General features: G+C 35.2%; 1 protein-coding gene across 9 annotated transcripts in view; it reads left to right on the forward strand.

The window, feature by feature from the left end:
* The window catches only part of tsc2 (TSC complex subunit 2), a 76539-nt gene that overhangs the window by 24213 nt on the left and 33007 nt on the right, over nt 1-19319 (forward strand). For 5 of the 9 annotated variants that reach the window (XR_015475855.1, XR_015475856.1, XM_087236216.1 and 2 more), the window contains 2 exon segments: nt 2270-2364; nt 8220-8348. Coding sequence is in view for 5 of the 9 variants with exons in the window: in XM_087236216.1 (XP_087092342.1) it covers nt 2270-2364; nt 8220-8348 (224 nt within the window). In the remaining 4 variants the exon portion in view is untranslated. 9 annotated transcript variants of the gene reach the window in all.

A 19319-nucleotide genomic window follows, 5' to 3' on the forward strand; every position in this document is an offset into this window, starting at 1 on the left:
ACGCTAAGATGTGCATAGATTGTGAAAATGCACATGAAAAAAAAATGTGCACAAATGAGTGAATGAACTTTTTATTGGATAAAGCGTGGCACTGTGTGATTATTTATTTATTTAAATTAATACATTTTTATTACTGTAATTTTTTTTAATTATCCTAAATGATCGTAGCATAATTAAAAAAAAATCCTAAATGATCGTAGCATGTCAGACTGCACGAACATGTCTCCCATGTCACAACGTAAGATCTCAGCTGTCATAATGTCAGACTGAATAACAATGAGGACGCGCCAAACACGAAAGTAAAGTTACCTGAAGTTTGACGTCATCCATTCGTGACACTTTCGCTATCCTGCATTCTGAAATAATTCCTTACAGCAAACAAAAACTGTCTGTTGTGGTACTTTTGCACACAATATTAAATCCAGGAATAAAAAAAGCTTTGACATTTCCCTGCGGTGGTTTAAAGTTGTCAGCAGTGTTGGGCAAGCTATTTGAAAAATGGAGTGAGCTAAGCTATTAGCTACTCTACGTAAAATGTAGCTTAACAACACTAAAAGTCACCCCCTGGAAAATGTAGCAAGCTAAGCTAAAAGCTACATGGCAAAAGTAGTTTAGCTACATCTAAGCTATTTTTACAATTTTAATTTTTAAATCGAAGCACTTTAAATTCAACTCAATCAGATCTTAGTGATTAATAAAACTGTTAATGAATCATATGAGGCGGAATCATTCAGTTCAGTTATTTACTGTAATTAATATGCTGTACTAAACAGAAACGCATTATAGTATATAACAGCAAAAACAAAAAATAAAAAAAAAAACAGCTGTCAAACATTTAAAATACTATAGTCATTTATAGTATTTAAAATTCATTTATAAGGAAAATATTTTGGAATAAGCAATATATTGTGTGTGTGTGTATACATATACATATATATATATATGTGTGTGTGTGTGTGTGTGTGTGTGTGTGTGTGTGTGTGTGTGTGTGTGTGTGTGTGTGTGTATATATATACTAAAGAATTATTTGAGCACAGCATCAGAAATTAAGTTATTGCATCGTAACGTACTTCTCGAGGTAAGGTCACGAGGAGTCCTGCTTCAGAAATATCTCCTCTCCCTCAGTCATCTTTCCATCAAGCAAGTTTCGGTTGCCGACGTTGCCAACCAGAGGTGGCAGTAACGCACCAAAAACGTTGTTTTCGAACACTGTAAAACAGGAAGAAGAAGAAATCGTCTTTCTTTCCATCATATGGATTTAATTTCATCGGCTAGACACCGGCCTCACAGCTCTGTGAATGTCGGTGCCGTCAGTTATTGATCCGTGATTGGCTACTGCGCTACTTAACTTAAAAAATAGCTTTGCTACTGAAAAGCTATTTGATTTAGAAAGTAGCGATGCTTCTGAGAAATGTAGTTAAGCTGGTAGCGTGACTACTATTAGCGACACTACTGTCCAACACTGGTTGTCGCACTGATTGCTTCATCAGACTCTGCGCTACTGTTAGACTCTGAAGCCTTCAGAACCTGCCAGGACTTCATTGGATGAAAAATCTGATCACAACAGCCATTAAGCGGCTGTCTGTCAAACCAACAATCAAAGATCACAGATTCTAGCCTAAGATTTCTGTAATCTTTTAGGATTGCCCAAATTTGTTTCAGATGACCAACCACAATGGGAGCAGGGCTTAGAGAAACTGTGCAGAAACTACGATGCAAACACATTTACCAAATACATTCCATCATGTGCAGCAGTGAAGTCACATGATTTTGCTTTAACAGATCATATGATGATACATGATTCGCATTAATGGACAAAACAGTGCTTACAGCACATAAAACATCTGAAATGTCACTTTTGCTCTTTCTAAAATCCCTCAGCCAAAGTCTGTCATCACAGTGGTTCAGTATTATTATTATTATTATTAATATTAATATATTATTATTCCCTCCAAAACTGTCTTGAGCGTCTGTCTGCACTCCCAAAGAGCGTCTCACGCCTCCAACACGGCAGCGCGCTCATTACATTTCATCTTCAGAGGCACAACTTGTTTGTTATATCAGATATCAGAAAAGAAGTCCACAGAGGCTTCTCCTATCACACAAAACTACATATTTCTATCTGATATTTGGCTCCAGTGAACATTTTGTTTTCTTTGACTCATTGGATTCAAACGCTGCTTTATTCACAAATGTTTTGTGCCATATTTCAGTCGATCTAATTTGCATCTTTGGATGGAAACATAGCTACTGTTTTGTTTGTCTTCAGGGTCTTCGTTCTAACGCTCTCCTGCCGTTTGACGACACACACGAGCAGAGCAGTTTCAGAGCACGCAGCACCAGCCTGAACGAGAGGCCCAAGAGGTACACACATTTACACACACACACACACACACACACACACACACACACACACACACACACACACACACACACACACACACACACACACACACACACAGTGTTATGGCCGGATCATGGTTTGTTTCATGTCAGGGATTACTATGGGAAGGACTCAAAGCATGGTTGTCATCCAGACGCCTCATTGCTTCATTATTTTGGTGTGTCGTGTTTTTTTGATTTGCGTATGTTTTCTCAGTTCTACTCGTGGATGCTGGTTTATTTGACTGTGGGACGTCTCTGTCTTTCCTTCTCTTCCTCGTCTTTTCTGTGTTTTCTCCTTCTTTCTCTTTGTGACGACTGACTCTCACATCAAAACCATTTACACACATTCATTTATGAGTTCTAGCCACTCAAGATCATTTATGTCTCTTGTTGTTTTAATTGTATTTAAAGAAACAGTTCATCCAAAAATGAAAATGACATCTTCATTTACTCACTCTCAACTTTTTTGAGTGAACACAATTCAAGATATACTGAAGAATATTGGACAACAACTGCCATTGACATCCATAGTAGGAACAAAACATACTATTGAAGTATCCAGTTCTTCACTATATCCTCCTTTGTGTTCAACAGAAGAAAGAAACTTAAACAGGTTTGAAAGAATAAGAAAATGATGGATTTCGAGATTTGGGTGAACTGTCCCTTTAATAGATTTTTTTTGATTGGTATAATTAAAAAAAAAAGATTTAAACTGCATTTTATGTAATAAAAATGAGCAATATTCTATTATTAAAACATTTACTTTACTTTAAAGTACTTTAATTTACTTTAGTTTTTTTAATTTTATAAATATATGAACAATTATGGCTGTAAATAAATAGCTTTAGCAAAACAAACGTTTGGGCGTTTTAATTTGTTTTGTTTTTTGTTTTGTATCTTTCTTTTGGTTTTGTTCGTTTTTCTTTTGGTTTTGTTTTGTTTTGTTTGTATTGGTTTTGTTTTATTTGGTGTTTTGTATAGTTTGGCTTCTCTGTCTGTTTTTGGTTTTGTTTGTTTTTGTTTATTTTGTTTATGGATTTTGATTTGTGTTTTGTTTGGTTTGGTTTAGTTTTTTTGTTTAGTTTTATTTATTTTGTTTTGTTTTTGGTTTGGTTTTTGTCTGTTTTGTTTTTTGTTTTGTTTAGTTTGTTTTAATTTTTTGTGTTTGTTTTGTTTTTGTTTAATTTTTTGTTTTGTTTAGTTTGTTTTAATTGTTTTTTGTTTGTTTTGTTTCTCGTTTTGTTTTGGGTTTAGTTTTTGCTTTTTTGTTTAGTGTTTTTCGGTTTGGTTTGGTTTGCTTTTGTTTTTTTTTTTGTTTGGTTTAGTTTTTTGTTTTATTTAGTTTTTTTGTTTTACTTAGTTTGTTTTAATTTTTTTGTGTTTCTTTAGTTTTTTTTGTTTTGATTTGATTTGTTCTGTTTTTGCTTTTGTGTTTTGTTTTGATTTGTTCTGTTTTTGCTTTTGTATCGTTTTGCTTTTGTGTTTTGTTTTGAGTTTTGCTTTTTTTTTTTTTTTTTTTGTTTAATTTTCCAGTCCAAGATAATTAGAGAGCATTATAGTCAAGATCTTAAAATAAAAAAAGATGGCCAAAAATGGCTTAAAAAAAGATACACGTTTAAAGAATAATTAAAAGTGCACAACAAACCTAATGAAAATAGCTAAGATTTAAACAGCATTAAAGTTTCAAACAATTCCAAACATTAAGAAAACTATAAAAGTATCACATAACGCTGGATGGAATTAATGCTTAGTTGGAATTTTTTGGCTGCTTCACCACCATTTAACTTAGTAATCAAATTACATTAGTAAGTATACAAAATGTGTTAATATGGAGTTTAATTTCTAGAAACCAAATCAGAGTCTCATCCTGTAAAGGAGGTAATGTGATATAAAATAAAGACACCACATCTGGATTAAAAGTCTTTTTTTCATCCTTTTCCTTTATTATTTCTGTTCTGTTCATTCTCTTTTTCTTTCTTCTAAAAGCAGCCACCATCCCATAAACCACTTTACTTTTAACAGGACCTAGTAGACTTCACTAAACCATTTTAACCAGCAAAAACTAGTGCAGTAATCAGTGCATTGCTCTCATTGTAACAACAGGTGTTTTTCCAGCATTATAACTAATAAAAACCCTCCAAAAACATTCACAAAACCACCTCATGTGCTGATATATTCCAGGTCCATTACATTTTCTGTGGAAACCATTGTGTTTTTCTTTTTTCTCTCATGTTTTTTTGTTTTGTTTAATCCTGTGTCTTGTCTTGTCATTGAACCTGGAACTTTGAATGAAACGCCTGGTAGAAGAGAAAGATCATTAAAACACATTTACATGCAGCAGAGCAAATTATGTATTCATTTTTATTCTATTTATATTTTTTTATATTACATATATTATTATACTTTTATATTGGATTATATTGAAATTTATTTATTGCTGACACAATACAACACACATTTAAACATAAACGTTGACACAAAATAGTAATAATGAAATAAATAAATGAGGTGAACACATGCATTTCTTTTATTTCATTATTTTTGTGTCCACTTTTATGTGTTAAGTGTGTGTGTTGTATTATATGTTCCATTATGCAAGTATTTAATATGTATTGTAATTATATTCATGAATAAATTTAAATGTGAACCTGCACCTCTTATAGATGGATTTTTGGGAATAGTCAAAATTAATTTTTATTTTATGCCAAAAATAATTGAAATCTGTTTTGAATCCCTGCTGTTCGACATGTAAGCACTTATTTCAGATTATAATGTGAATAATGTGCATGTAAAGTCTTTCAGGTTTCAATTGTCAAATCCATTTTATGATTTCTCTGCTTTGGCAGGTCTAGCGTTCTCTGTTCCAGCTTCAAATGTAATCCCATTCAGTCATTTATTTGTGTGACACACCAAGTCGACATCAAAGTACGAGCAGCAAGCTGCACTGCAATACAGCAAAACTCTATTCAGAAGCTAAATTAAAGCTAGGAGTGCACTTATTGAAACTGTAAAGTAAAAAAAACAATCTTATCAGTGCATTTTAATGATGTTCTTGTTACATTACTGTCATAAAATTATTTGCATATCGTAATGCTTGAGTGAAATGACAACGTTAGAACTGAACTTTTTTTTGCTCTGGTCACATTTATTAGTTCGCAAAACTGAATACTAGATACAACGTTTGGAAGAGTTTCAAAGAATCTGTGATTTGATTTGTATTGGAAAATTCAAAATAAAAGTATCCTAGTGTATTGCTAGTTTTCTAAAATAAAAATTAATTCTATTATTTTTATTAATTATAATATAAATACTGTAGAGTTTTTGTTAATGCTAACAAAAATGAGGGTGGCTTAATAATGATGACAGAAAAGTTATTTTTGGGTATACGAACGCTTAATTTTTTGTGACTGTTGGGATTTGTTTAACACATGTTAAAAAGGCAACAATTTAATATATAAGATTTTCAAATGTTTAATTCATCATAATTGTTTTAAACCGTGTTTACGATTATCATTATGTCAAAATTTTAAATAGGAATATATGACTATTTTTATCCTCATTTTAGGTGGGAAAAAGTGTAATGCGAATAATAAGAGATGGAAAGGATATGTCCTGAATAAATTCTGACGTAGCGAACATTACACTCATGTGACCGTATTTACTTGTTTACTGTTGGTTGCTAGGTTACCAATACTACAGTCAGCCACTCTAACAACTTGATAAAAAGCTCAACTAGTTCACGTTTGGGGTTTGGCTTTTCGCATAATTCGCATTTGTTCTTTTTTTGTAAACTTTAAATAAAAAGAATTAAAACTGTTTGCAAGTATTATTTCGTCAAATTTCAAATGAAAATCTTTTTTATTTATAAAATAAAAAAAACTTTTTATCCCCCTTAAGGTGGTTTTTGATCTTAGCATAATGTAAATAATGAGAGACGGAAACATATTTGAAAATAAAATGCAAGCATTACCTATCTAAATCAAAATGTTACTAATCCATTATACTTGCCTTATTTACTGTTGGTTGCTAGGCTACCAATACTATAATTAGCCACCCCAAGAACTTGATGGAGGCGCTACTAATTAGCATTTGGGATTTGCATTGTAACTTAATTTGCATTTGCAATTTTTTTGCAAACTTAAAAAAATAACTGTTTACAAGTGTCCTTTATGCCAAATTTCAAATAAAAATTAGTTTGAAAAAAAAAAAAACTATTTTCAAAAGCATAATGTGAATAATGAGAGAGGGAAACACATTTCCTGAATAAACTCTGACAAAGCAAACATTACACATCAAAATCCATTATGCTAGCCTTGTTTACTGTTGGTTGCTAGGTTACCAATTCTATAATACCACTCTAATAACTTGATGAAAGTGCTATTAGTTACCAATACTATAGTTGGCCAACCCAATAACTAGACAGAGGCGCTACCAATTTGCATTTGGGATTTGCATTGTCACATAATGTGCATTTGCTATTTAAAAACTTATTTTTTATGCTGTTTATACATATTCTTTACGTCAAATTTACAATAAAAATCTTTATTTGTAAATAATAATAATAATTTTCATCCTCGCTTGAGGTGATTTTCAAAATCATAATGTGAATAATGAGAGAAACACATTTGTAAAATAAACTCTGACGTAGGAAACATCACAGATCCAAATCCAAATATTACAAATGCTTTATGCCTGCCTTGTTTACTGTTGGTTGCTAAGTTACCAATACTACAGTCAGCCACTCTAATAACTTGACGGAGGGACTACTAATTTGCATTTGGGGTTTGCTTTGTCCCATAATTTGCATTTGCTCTTTTGCAAACATAATTTTTTTTGGAGTGTTTACAAGTATCCTTTACTTCAAATTTTAAATAAAAAATATTTATTCGTAAAAAATTATAATTTTCATCCTCACCAGAGGTGATTTTCAAAAGCATAATGTGAATAATGAGAGATGGAAACATGTTTGCTGAATACATTTTGACGTAGCAAACATCACACACTCAAATCCAAACATTACAAATGCGTTATGCTTGCCCTGTTTACTGTTGGTTGCTAGGTTACCAATACTATAGTCAGCCACTCTAATAACTTAATAGAAACGCAGCTAGTTCACATTTTGAGTTTGCATTTTCCCACTTTTCGCATTTGTTTTCTTTTTTTGTAAACTTCTTGCAAACCATGGAAACCCGGCTAGTAAGAACTAGACATTGACTGTTGGCTTGGTGTCTCACTTATTTGCTGTATTAAATCCCACACATGCATTTGCTCATATCATTGTTTTCTTGTAGATATGAATTGATCATAGCAGTGCTTTTCCTTCTCCCTGTATCAATATGTTTGTGCTCTCCAAGAGTTACCTTTCATTTCCTCCAAAAACTCTTTCATTTCTTTCGTAGAATGCTGACAGTATATATTGCTGACTTTTATGCCTTGTTATGTGTCTGTTGATCTTTTTTATGCTGTTTCTCCTTCCAGTTTTCTGTTTCCTTACTTTGTTTTGTAAATGTCGTCCCTGTTTCTCTGGTTCTCAGTGTGCACTGCTGACCAAGTTACTTTGTTTTCCTTTCACTTCCTTATTTGCCCCCTCCCCCCCCTCCTCTGATTGGGCCATACGTGGTGGGTGTGGTTTGTGGGGGCGTGTCGACACCTCGGATCCGTCACCTGTGATTGGTCGCCGGCACCGTTTCGTGACACTCCACAACCAATCGCAAACTCCCACATCCACCCATGCCGACGTGGTAAAAAAAAATGCCCCAAATTCTCCCCCCACATTCCTCTCTGGTCACGACCTTACCTTGACGCACACCTGACTTCGTTTGCCCTCTGGGCAGTTTGCGGACGACCAAAGTGGCGAAGCAAGGCCCCAGCGCAAACTCTCCCGTTAAAGACCTGAAAGACCTTTCGGCCATGGACGCCTTCCGCTCCCGCAGCATCAGTGTGTCCGAGCATGCTGTGCGCAGGTAGAGCAATTTTGGTAACCTCAAAACCTCAGCAACCGGTTATTATTCTCCCTGCTTTTTCTTTTTCTTTAATCTGTATGCAAGGACGGTGGGTGGGGCTTGATGATTCGGGGCAGGGCGTTGTCTTGGCGATTGCGGGGTGGGCGTGGACATCTGGTTTGAGCTCATTCTGAAAAGGGTGCATGCTGGAGGAGGGTTTTGTCTTTTACTTTCGGTGTTCATTGGTGATAACATTGAGTGCGTGCATGCGCTAATGCCTTGCGACTGACTAGCGTGCATCTGTTTTGATTTGGACCTAACCCCGTTTTTGCATTTGCTTATACCATGCTTAGTTGTGTGCTGTATGTGATGGAGTCTGTTTGATGTCCTTTTTTTCATTGCCCAAAAAATACACAATACAGATGTTGTGCTACGGAGCCCCTAAAGAGACATCGGGATGGATGCAAATAAGCTTGATATTAAGTTTGTTATTCTTTCTCTCCAAAAAGGCCTTCGCAAAATCGTGTCAGCTTTTTTTTGCGCGGTTTTGGGGGTTTACATTCATACAAAGTTTACATTCCTCTTAGAAACTTTGCATCAACGTGAGATTTTTAGCATTCTCTTTTAACATTTATTTATGAGATTTTTATGACAGTTATCAAACAAAAGTAACAGAAAACAGTACAAACCAGCAGTTGCCACCGTGGTTGTCCATGCCACAGGGCCGGTAGTACGTGACGCCCAGCTAGTCAGCCAGGTATCGCAAAGGCCTTACCAAAAATGGCCAGTTACAAAAGAGAAAGTGATAAATTGAAGACTTTGACGAGAAATGGATTGACATATTTGGTAGTTGAGAAAGCGCCGCTCCAAAGTGTAGAGAAGCCTATTTTCCAAGAAATGCTGGTGGTGAAACAATGAAGCAACTCTTGGCCACAGTTGCGAAAAAGTATCTGCATTATGCTACAAGCACATTGTCTGAACCCCAATTAAATCTTCGCTTAAACCGAACAAAGTCAACATGTTAGTTTTATCTGGCAAAGAATTTAAAATATGAATGGAAAACAAAGGTGTATAGAGTTAGTAGCCTACGCTTTTTTTCAACATCTGACTTGTATTGTAATTAGCAGGCTAATCTTTTTTGTTCTTCTTATTATTAGTTACTATTAATGTGAAAATGAATGGCGGTTGCGTCTCTGCTAATATTATTTTAACGGCAAATTTCTTTTGCGTTTTTTTTTGTAAGTAAGTGTGTGCAATAGGCAAGAAGACCAATCAGAGCGGGATTGTGTTTAGTCAAGCCAAGTCAAAAGTTTGCATTTATTACAGATATTACACTAAAATGAAAACACTAGCTGGTCAAAGACGCTAGAGTAGTATGGAAGCCTGGCATAACCATAATAAAAAATATGGGTTTTAAAACGAAATGCATTCGAGTAAGCAGCACCTTAATAACTTTTTTTTATCCAGGTAAGCCAATTGTGAAGTAGTTTTCATTTACAGTGACGACAAGCCCAAAAGGCAACATAAAAAAGCAGATATGTTAGCATGCAAAACGTTTATCTTGCCTCGCAAAACCTTTTCCGTTCCACTTAGAAAATTTACGTTTACTCATGAAATGCTTATAATCAAGTCTGGGAGAAGAACGACATTTCATTTGTTTTGTAAGATAATGCAAAGCTTCTCAGGTGAAATGCAATACTTTTTGGCGGGAGCAAAGTATTTCAGGAAAGTGACGATTTTTTGTGTGTGTGTGTGTGTGTATGTGAGAAAACGTTAAGGTTAACAAAAGCAATCGCATTAGGATAAAAAAATTCAATGTTTTGTACTCTTGAACTTTTCCTACATCTCCGTTTTCCTTTTATGGGCTTCGTAGCACACACACACTCACACACACAGGAGGCATGTGCTTATTACAAAACTAAAGTATGCAGACGTAATCCAGCAACTAGCTTCTCGATCTCTGCTGTTTGAATGAGATTGGTGGCAGTAATTCCGCTCCCAAACACCAGGGGGTTCTACTTGCTCAACCTGCTGCCTGTTTAACCTTCACTCACACATGTCACCTGCACTCATTCACACACTCTTTGTGATCCAGGTAAAGTATTCATTCATGTGTTCATGAATCATGAATAGAAGTCGCGCAAAAAGCGACGCAGGCGTGCCGAAAACGTTTCACTTTCGCCCTCTTCAAATGCTCATCCTCTATGTTTATTTACCTTTTTTAATGCTTTGAGGAAAATTTTAATGCTATTATCATAATAATTTAGTCTTGAATGTCATGTTCATGTGTTGTGCGATAAGTCAATATATTGATTATTGTGACTAGCCTAATAGTAAGAAGGAAAAAATACTATAATGGAAGTCAATGTCTGATTTTTCCAGCATTCTTCAGTATATTTGTGTACTCTAACATGATCTGGAACAATTGGAGGATGAGTAAATGACAATTAGTATTTTGGTGTGAACTACCCTTTTAAAAATGAAGCCTAAATTCTACTCCTTTATTAATCAATGCCACTCATATCCAGCAGATGGCAGTGTGGCATCAGACGAGATTCACAGCAGCGTCCTGACAGTCATTGAGTAATATTCGACCCCTGAACGTCTGTGTTTTATTAACCCAGTGCGTGTGATTAGCATAAAATCTATTAGATCTCCCAGTTACATGATGCTAATGAATAGGGCGCCCTCTATTAGCAAGCACAGGGACTCCATACGGCATTTTTGCTTGATTGTTTAGCGTCTCTCTGCAGATTATACGCTGCCATCGGTTTACTGATTGCCTCAAGTATTTCTGAGCCAAAGGGGATTTATTTGGGTAATTTCAAGGTCACTCGTTATGATTTTTGGCTACATTAGTGAAAAAGTAAACTAATGATGTAGATCAGGTCTCGGTCCTGGAGGGCCGGTGTCCTACATGTTGTAGTTCCAACCCCAATTAAACACACCTGAGCCAGCTAATCAAGCTCTTTGTAGGTATGCTAGACACTTCCAGGCAGGTGTGTTGAAACAAGTTGGAGCTAAACTATGCAGGACACCGACCCTTCAGGACTGAGTTTGGACATCCCTGATGTAGATCCACATGACAAGCAACTTGATACATCCTGAGGTGAAAGTTAAAAAAGTTATGGCTTCAGTTTTACTACAATCAGATTTATTAATGTTATAATTTTATCTTATTCATATGTAACCTTGTCTAATTTTATAACTTTATTTAATATGTTATTTATTTGTTTATTTGATATTAGAATTAAATACTGCTTTTAATAAATAAGTAAATAAATATGGTTATTTTTAAATTATCAAAAATCTGTTTTATTAACTGTATTTAAAAATCTAAATTGTGTATAAGCTTTAACTTTATCTGACTTTACAATTAATTACTTTATAATTAATTATTATTATAAATTGAATGTCTTATATCAGTGTAATACCGACTTTAAATAAACAAATAAAAATATTTTACTTTAAATCTACAATTTTTTTAAATGATTAAAAAAAGTAAAATAATTGTAATATTTTGAATGATTTTATAATTATAATTTTGATAATTTTAATTCACATTTAATAAAACAATTAAAAAAGAAATTAATAATAATAAAAATGTCTTGAAGGTTTTGTCTTTAGTTTTGTCTAAATATATTAAAAAAAATTAGACATCATTTTTATTTATTTTAGACATTTTTCTTTTTTAAATGTAGCAGTGTCCAATATTATTTAGCTTTATTAAATGTATTATTATTTATTTGATAGTAGAATTAAATATTGCTATAAATAAGTAAAAATTGCTTATTTTTATATGATCAAAAAATGTTTTTTATTAGGTTTAATTAAAAACAAAATTGTGTATTTCCATTTACTTTTGTGCCTGTCTTTGCAATGACCTCTAGATAAAAAATGATAATTAATTGTTATTATAAATTGATTGTCTTATATCAGTTTAATACTGACCTTAAATAAACAAATAAAAAGTTTTTACTTTAAATCTACAGAAAAAAAGCATTTTAAAATATTACAAAAATGAAAAATCTAAAATCATTGTAATATTTTGGATTATGCCATAGTTATAATTTGGATCATTTCAATTCACATTCAATAAAAAAACCTTTTAAAAAACCTTAAAATAAATTTATCATAATAAAAATATCTTACTTAAAGGTTTTGTCTATTTTTTTTTAGATATCAGTTTTATTTATTTTAGACAGTTTTCTTTTTCATATGTAACTGTCCAATTTTTAATTGCTTTATTTAATGTATTATTTATTCATTTGATAATAAAATTAAATATTGCTATAAATAAATAAGTAAATAAATACACTTATTTTTATTTAAGATTAAAAATCTGTTTTATTAGGTTTAATTAGAAACAAAATTGTGTATTTCCATTTACTTTTGTGTCTGTCTTTACAATGACATCTACAGTAAGATAGAAAGAAAAGTAAGAAAAAAATATATATATACATATATATATTGTTATGAATTGATTGTTATATCAGTGTAAAACTGACTTTAAACAAATGAATACAAATATTTTACTTCAAATCTACAGAAAAAAAATATTTTAAATAATTAAAAATAATTAAAAATGTAAAAAAAAAAAGTTATATTTTGGATAATTTCATCATTATGTGGATAATTTCGAATGTCATTTAATTAAAGAAATAAAACACAAACTTAATACACTCTAAAAAGAAAAAAAAAACCTAGTAATAATGAATTTTTACCTAAAGGTTATGTTTTTATGTCCAAATATCTGTTGTTACATCAAGACTCATTTTCTAGACCGGTAAAATAAATTCAATTCAGTTGATCTTTATTCCTACTGTGCTTTCCCAATGTAGATTGTGTCAAACCAGCTTCACATAGGAGTTCTAGTAAACTGAAACTGTGGCAGTCCAGTCAAATCACTTTGTTTTCAGCAAAAAAAGTTTTTTTTTTTTAGTTTTTTTTTAAATTAATTTATTTTTTTAATAAAACAGGCTAACTAATCTGCCAATGGGCTCAGCAAAATAAACTAAAAGCAAGAGATGTACTCAATTTTGACTTATTTCTGTATTGTAATGTTAGATTTGATCTAAATGTCAAGCAATTTGACATTTGAAAGTGAGCTTCAGAAAAACGCAGGGCTTTAGTTTTACCTTTTTAATCTCTCAGTATAGGATCATCTCATTAAAAGTGAAACCTTTCGCCTCTACCTGAATGAAATATTAATTGCTCAGTATCTGATAAAGACGTGTTCCGCTGTGTGCCTATTAAATGCATTGATATTCTGCACCTGCGTCACTTAATGCATGACTGAAGTATTATTAGTGCGACAAACCGCTTCATTTGCGGCGCACTCATCAACAGTCGAGCGATACGAGCATTTGAAGAGACGCTGAACAGTGAAACATTTTCTGTGGAGTGAAAAATGTTTGTTTTTAATTGTGCCTTTTGTAAAAGATCAACTGGCTTAGTATTTTTTTTCTATTTCTAAGGAAGTGTTATTTATGCTGATGTTATACGTGATTGTTTTAAATATAATAATAATATTACACTTTAAAAAATGCTGGGTTGTTGCAACCTAATGCTGGGTCAATCGGATTAAGTGATCAAGTGATTGGTTAAAAATGGCTGATTCATTTACAACAAAGCGATTTGATTTGCTGTGCCATAAATTTTCACACTGATCATCCTAAGTAGTATTCGAAGAGAATTAGCGTGTCCCGAATTATAGTATGTTAAAAATGAAGTCAGTGACTGAGTTGCTGTGTTCCAGTTCACACACTATTCGTCCTAAATAGTATTCGCAAATAGAATGAGTGTTCCAAATCAAAGCATGTTAAAAATGAATTCAATTGATTCAGTCACTGTGCTAAATGAATCAGCCATTCTGATTAAGTTACTGTGTTCCAGTTCACACACTATTCCTCCTAAATAGTATTCGCAAATAGAATGAGTGTTCCAAATCAAAGTATGTCAAAAATCATACTATTGATTCATTCAAAAGGGCTGATTCATTTGAAGGAGTTGCTATCTGATAAATTAGCATATCATTAATTCTAATTTAGTATTTGACAATAGAATTAGTGTGTCCTAAATCATAGTATGTTGACAATCCATTCAAGTGATTCGTTCAAAATGGCTGATTCATTTAGAACTAATCGACTTCAGTTGTTGTGTACCAGTTCACACACTATTCATCCTAAATAGTATTCGAAAATAGAATGAGTGTCCCAAATCAAAGTATGTTAAAAAACTAATTCAATTGATTCGTTCAAAATGGCTGATTCATTTAGGACAAACTGATTTGAGTTGCTGTGTTGCAGTTTGCATATTATTCATCCTAAATAATATTCGAAAATAGAATTAATGTGTCTCTAATTATAATATTTTGAAACCGAGAATATTGTCTCAAATGTGACTCACTTGATACAGTCTTTATTCATGACACTGTGTGATGATGGAGCACTCGTGTAGACACACACTGGGACTGTTGTGCATGTGTGAGTGTTTATTGTGCGATGGATTGATGGGTTAAGGCTCAGTATGGGTAATCGGAAGGTCATCGGATCAATTCATGGAGATAAAGTCAGTTTTGCCCTTGAATAAAGGGTCTGACGGCATGTTGCAGATTCAACCTTATCTCAGGCGACTGCATCAGAGAATTCCTACAGAAAACACAACATCATACCTGGTGAAAGCGCCCCACTTTCTCGCCTTTAATGTTGAAAAGCATTGTAGCTCAGTGGTTAGCACTGTAACCTCCCAGCAAGAAGGCCACTGGTTCGAGTCCTGACTGGGCAAGTTGGCATTTCTGTGTGGAGTTTGCATGTTCTCCCCGAGTTGGTGTGGGTTCACTCCAAGTGCTCCGGTTTCCCCCACAGTCCAAACATATGCGCTATAAAGGAACTGAATAATCTAAGTTGACTGTAGTGTCTGTGTGTGTGTGTGTGTGTGTGTGTGTGTAAATGAGTGTGTATGGGTGTTTCCCAGTTGTGGTTTGCAGCTGGAAAGGCATCCGCTGCGTAAAACATATACAGGATAAGTTGACCGTTCATTCTGCTGTGGCGTCCTCTTGATAAATAAGGGACTAAGCCGAAAAGGAAATGAAGCAGAAATTATGTTATAAAATAATTGTTTGAATATTTTTTTTTATATCAAATAAAATTTGCCTTTTATTAAAAAAAAATTCCATAAAATTTGTCATGAACTAAGAATGTATTTTGCTTTATATGATATATAAATATATGCACACTTCAGTTTTATTCAGTGCAACTATTCAATGGCTGTTCTGAGTATTTCAGAAACCGCTGATCTACTGGGATTTTCACGCACAACCATCTTTAGAGTTTACAGAGAATGGTTCAACAAAGCGAAAATATCCAGTGAGCGGCAGTTCTGTGGGCGCAAATGCCTTGTTGATGCCAGAGGTCAAAGGAGAATGGCCAGACTGGTTCCAGCTGATAGAAAGGCAACAGTAACTCAAATAAGCACTCGTTACAACCGAGGTCTGCAGAAGAGCATCTCTGAGCACACAGCATGTCCAACCTTGAGGCGGATGGGCTACAGCAGCAGAAAAGCACACCGGGTGCCGCTCCTGTCAGCTAAGAACAGGAAACTGAGGCTACAATTCACACAGACTCACCAAAACTGGACAATAGAAGATTGGAGAAACGTTGCCTGCTCTGATGAGTCTCCGTTTCTGCTGCAACATTCAGATGGTCGGGTCGGAATTTGGCATCAACAACATGAAAGCATGGATCCATCCTGCCTTGTATCAACGGTTCAGGCTGGTGGTGGTGGTGTAATGGTGTGGGGGATATTTTCTTGGCACACTTTGGGTCCATCAGTACCAATTGAGCATCGTGTCAACACCACAGCCTACCTGAGTATTGTTGCTGACCATGTCCATCCCTTTATGACTACAGTCTACATCAATCTACTGATGGCTACTTCCAGCAAAATAACACGCCATGTCATAAAGTGTAAATCATCTCAGACTGGTTTCCTGAACATGACAATGAGTTCACTGTACTCAAATGGCCTCCACAGTCACCAGAGCTCAATCCAATAGAGCACCTTTTGGATGTGGTGGAATGGGAGATTCGCATCATGGATGTGCAGCCGACAAATCTGCAGTGACTCTATCATGTCAATGTGGAGCAAAATCTCTGAGGAGTATTTCCAGTACCTTGTTGAATCTATGACACAAAGCATTAAGACAGTTCTGATGGCAAAAGAGGGTCCAACCCGGATGTACCTATTAAAGTGGCCAATGTAAATACATATTCATAATTGACTTTATATAGTTTTAGTTCACTTTAAAGTTTAGATTGTTCTTATTTTTGGTGTATTAGATTGTTTCCGTTTATTAATTTCAGTCCAGTACAGTTTCTTCTTCTCTTTTGCTTGTTTTTGAGTTGTGTGTTTGTGACGGACTCTCTCTGTAATCTAATAATCTCTGTAATCAGCTCTCGGTGTTCTTCTTTTCTTCGCTGGGCTGTGGTTGTTTGCTGGTCGTGTTGAAGACAGCATATAATAGTGATTGTAATGGCTGTTCTGGGGGTCTCCGCGGGTCACTCTGACCTTCTGTAAAGAGTGTGTTTTGCTGTCCGTGTGGTCTCTGATGCCCACACACACTCTTCTGTTGTGCTGAAGTGAAAATGTGCTTTTGATTTCATGCGATGAGTTTGGCTTTCAGAGATTCGTCACGCCAGATAAACAAACGCCAGTGAAATGGGGGCATGGGTCAAGGTGGTTGCTAAGGCGTTGCTAGGGTGTTTTTGTTATGCAAGTATTATAATTATGTGTGTGCTTGCTTGCATGCATGCCATCACAGTAAGTATGTTTGTGTTGTCTAAATTTCTGTTTTAAGTGTGTGTGTGTGTGTGTGTGTGTCTGTGTGTTATCTGTGTGTCTTCTATCTGTGTGTGTGTGTCTGTCATCTTGGTGTGTGTTCGTTATAGTGTGTATATTTGTGTTGTCTGAGTGTGTGTGTCTGTGTGAGTCATCTGAGTGTGTGTCGTTTGAGTGTGTTTGTGTTATCTGAGTGTGTGTTCATCAGAGTGTGTATATTAGTGTTGTCTGAGTGTGTGTGTGTTATCTGAGTGTGTGTTCATCAGAGTGTGTATATTAGTGTTGTCTGAGTGTGTGTGTTATCTGAGTGTGTGTTCATCAGAGTGTGTATATTAGTGTTGTCTGAGTGTGTGTGTGTGTGTGTTATCTGAGTGTGTGTTCATCAGAGTGTGAATATTAGTGTTGTCTGAATGTGTGTTCTAAGTGTGTGTTGTCTGTGTGTGTTCCATGTGTGTGTATGTGTCATCTGAGTGTGTATTTGCCAGTGTGTTTTATCTGTGTGTCGTCTGAGTGTGTTCCATGATCTCTGAGTGTGTGTGCGCGTGTGTGTGTGTGTGTGTTTGTTTGTGTGTTCCATCTGAGTGTGTGTTCCATCTGTGTGTGTGTTTGTGCATCTTTGTGCGTTGTCTGAATGTGTTGTCTTAGTATGAGTGTTGTCTAGGTGTGTGTGTGTGTGTGTGTGTGAATGTGTGTATGCCATCTGTGCCTTTGTGTGTCATTTGAGTGTGTGTGTGAACTGAATGAGGGTTTCCCTCTGTGTGTGTGTCATCTGACTGTGCATGTCGTCTGAGGTTTTGTGTGTAATCTGAGTGTGTTTTCCATCTGTGTGAGTGTGTGTTATCTAAACTTGTGTGTCGTCTGACTGTGTTTTATTTCAGTGCTTTTTCTCTGTGTCTGTGTGTGTGTGTGTGTGTCATCTGAGTGTATGTTTGTCAGAGTGTGTATATTTGTGTCGTCTGAATGATTGTTCTGAATGTGTGTGTGTGTGTGTGTGTGTGTGTGTGTCATCTGTGTTTGTCTGTGTCATCTGAGTGTTCCATCTGTGTGTGTGTGTGTGTGTGTGATTGGAGTGTTTTCAATCTGAGTGTGTGTGTCGTCTGAGTGTGTGTGTTACCTTAATGAGTTTTCCATTGTTGTTTGTGTGTGTCATCTGAGTGTGTGTTCATCAGAGTGTGTATATTAGTGTTGTCTGAGTGTGTGTGTGTTATCTGAGTGTGTGTTCATCAGAGTGTGTATATTAGTGTTGTCTGAGTGTGTGTGTGTGTGTGTGTTATCTGAGTGTGTGTTCATCAGAGTGTGAATATTAGTGTTGTCTGAATGTGTGTTCTAAGTGTGTGTTGTCTGTGTGTGTTCCATGTGTGTGTATGTGTCCTCTGAGTGTGTATTTGCCAGTGTGTTTTATCTGTGTGTCGTCTGAGTGTGTTCCATGATCTCTGAGTGTGTGTGCGCGTGTGTGTGTGTGTGTTTGTTTGTGTGTTCCATCTGAGTGTGTGTTCCATCTGTGTGTGTGTTTGTGCATCTTTGTGCGTTGTCTGAATGTGTTGTCTTAGTATGAGTGTTGTCTAGGTGTGTGTGTGTGTGTGTGTGTGAATGTGTGTATGCCATCTGTGCCTTTGTGTGTCATTTGAGTGTGTGTGTGAACTGAATGAGGGTTTCCCTCTGTGTGTGTGTCATCTGACTGTGCATGTCGTCTGAGGTTTTGTGTGTAATCTGAGTGTGTTTTCCATCTGTGTGAGTGTGTGTTATCTAAACTTGTGTGTCGTCTGACTGTGTTTTATTTCAGTGCTTTTTCTCTCTGTGTGTGTGTGTGTGTGTCATCTGAGTGTATGTTTGTCAGAGTGTGTATATTTGTGTCGTCTGAATGCGTGTTCTGAATGTGTGTGTGTGTGTGTGTGTGTCATCTGTGTTTGTCTGTGTCATCTGAGTGTTCCATCTGTGTGTGTGTGTGTGTGTGTGTGTGTGTGTGATTGGAGTGTTTTCAATCTGAGTGTGTGTGTCGTCTGAGTGTGTGTGTTACCTTAATGACTTTTCCATTGTTGTTTGTGTGTGTCATCTGAGTGTGTGTTTGTCAGAGCGTGTATATTTGTGTTGTCTGAATGTGTGTTCTAAGCCTGTGTCGCTGTGTGTGTCATCTAAGTGTGTGTGTGTGTGTTC

Source organism: Danio rerio, chromosome 1, assembly GCF_052040795.2.
Source record: "Danio rerio strain M-AB ecotype USA chromosome 1, GRCz13ab, whole genome shotgun sequence".
Classification (NCBI taxonomy): domain Eukaryota; kingdom Metazoa; phylum Chordata; class Actinopteri; order Cypriniformes; family Danionidae; genus Danio; species Danio rerio.